The 2,409-nt window shown below is 52.9% G+C and overlaps 1 protein-coding gene across 1 annotated transcript in view; it reads left to right on the top strand.

Annotated features, from left to right (window-relative positions):
- Positions 1-630: 630 nt before the first annotated feature.
- Positions 631-2,409, top strand: part of LOC308360591 (syntaxin-binding protein 5-like) — a gene marked incomplete at both ends in the record, with an annotated part of 92,865 nt that continues 91,086 nt past the window's right edge. The window contains one exon of the mRNA XM_080832603.1: positions 631-762. Within this exon, the coding sequence (XP_080688729.1) occupies positions 631-762 (132 nt within the window). The remainder of the gene's footprint in view (positions 763-2,409) is intronic.

Consider the following 2,409-nt stretch of genomic DNA (forward strand, 5'->3'; position numbering starts at 1 on the left):
CTATAGTGCGTGGCTTTTAGGCTGTAACCTCAGCGCCAGGTTTATCGGGGCAGGTGATGTGCACGCGTGCCTCCGTGGCTTTGGCCGAGGCATCTATAGGGCCGCCAGGTGCAGTGGGCGGGGCCGGCCAGGCACGGGCGCAATGTGACGGCAGGAGAAAGAGCGCGTACTTCTGTTGCGGTCACCGGAGCGGCAGGCGGCGACTTTTATCAAACATCCGGGTGTCGCGCGAAATGCGCAGGCTCACCGCTGCAGCTGTGTGTGAAAGAGCAAGAGCGAGAGAGAGAGAGAGAGAGAGCGCGCGAGAGAGAGAGAGAGCAAGACGCAGCGGGACAGTGGTCGGTGGAGGAGAGAACCATATCGACGCTTTATACGACCACTCCGGTTAGAGCATTAAAATAGAGTACCCACATTTACGAGCTGGCTTACACATCCTGCTCCGGTGACGGCCGAATATTCGGACATGGAGACCGCAGTGACAACACGGGATAAAATGTGAGATTTGTATTAAGAATAACCAAAAAGGCCAGCGAGTGTGGCGTACCCCCACCACATCCCCTGATCTTTTCCGGGATATCTGATTCCGTGTGGTTGGTCCTGCGTGGCATCGCGTGCTCACGGAGAGGAGGCATGAAGAAGTTTAACATCCGGAAGGTGCTGGACGGACTAACGAACGCCGCCACGCCGTCGCAACCACTGGGCGTGAGGGAAAACGAGCTAATCCACGAGACGCTCCAGTCGGAACACTTCCAGCTCTGCAAGGTGGGGAAGCTGCAAACACGCACGCACACACACATATGTTGCCACCATACAAACTGCTAAACTGAAGCTCCTGCATCCTGGCTCTCTTGCCATAGCGACAGAAGTGTCAAGTGCGGTCATGTATGGCTCCATCTGAGTCTGACCAAAACCCTGGGCGAGTGCTATCCCGGCCCGTTACCCCCCTTCTGCACTCTTCCGTGGATTCTTGTGTTTAATTAATGCGACATCAGCTCACAGCTGTGTGTGTGTGTGTGTCTGTGTGTCTGTGTGTATGTGTTTGTGTACTGTGAGCGTGCTTGTGAGCGACCGCCTGTGTGTGTGTGTGTGTATGAACGTGCACGCGCGAGTGTGTGTGTGTGTGTCTATGTGTGTGCGTACGCGCCTTAAAGCCTTGAAAGACGGAAAATTCAGATAACATATCTCTCCCGCAGTGCTGGCCATGCGCATCGCCTCAGCTGCGTGTGCTGTAGTTGTAGTGATGCGGAGGTCGTTGGACCTGAAAGGGTGTCTCTCCCTCTCAATCTCCCTTGTGTGAGGGATTGTTCCCACTGGGTGGAGATGGCCCTGTGCACAGAATTCATCAAGGGACCATGGTCTGCCTTCCTTTAAGCCACGACGAGAGAGTTCAGGCCATTTGAAGGCATGGTCCGCCTAGAAGAATGCCCCCAAAGCCCGCATGATGTCCAAAAACGCTACAGTCGCATATTGGCCAATGCGCTCAAAATATGTGAAGCCGTCCCAGGATAACGTGTTCTGCGCTTTGTTGTTGATGACGGTGGCTCGTTGCGATAAGAACAGAACGAAAATGGGGGAGGATTGGACGAGGTGGGGGGCAGTGTTGAACCGAGGGCGTAAAAGAGACAAGACAGGATCTAGACGTTTCTTCCGTGTGTTTGGAGAATGTAGCTGGGAGGCAAGAGAGACAGCAAGGGTGATGGGGAGGGGGGGGGGGGGGGGGGGGGTGGAATAAACAACTGCCTCTTGCATAATCTGCTGTACATGGATTAACGTGTCAATTGCAGTGGCCCAATGTGATCAAGGCAAAGGGGAAGAACCAGGCACACATATACGTACACACACACACACACACACACATTGGTGCTGATTTGAAGGCCTACTGACAGTTGAATGGACGCACACGTACAGGCGCCTTCGGTGGGTTCACTCAGTCTGCTGGCTCCGCGTGGGCTTCAGTGAGCTGCAAAACTGACGTTCTAGTTGATGAGAAAATCAACGAGCGCTGTTGAGGAGCTAGCCCAGATAAGCGGTGGTGTATCGCTGCTAAGTCTATCGATTTTGCGTCTTAAATGCACGCATCAAATTCACACATTTGCCTGTGCTCTCTCTCTCTCTCTCACATGTACCACTGGCAGCTCCACGCATCGGTGTTACGCTCATTTACGTTTGTTTGTTTGTTTGTTTAATTAGATTCGTGAAGTGTCCCACGGTTGCTCCCCTATTTCGAGAAATTACCTACTCCCTCATTCTATCTCTCGCTTTAAACAACAGATATGTAACAGTTGTACACCAGGGGCGACACACACACAGAGCGAGAGAGAGAGAGAGAGAGAGAAAGAGAGAGAAAGAGAGAAAGAGAGAGAGAAAGAAGCGATGGCTGTTCCCTTGAGACGCGGGTTTTTTGGTGAT

Source organism: Sprattus sprattus (assembly GCF_963457725.1).
Source record: "Sprattus sprattus genome assembly, chromosome: 2".
Lineage (NCBI taxonomy): Eukaryota > Metazoa > Chordata > Actinopteri > Clupeiformes > Clupeidae > Sprattus > Sprattus sprattus.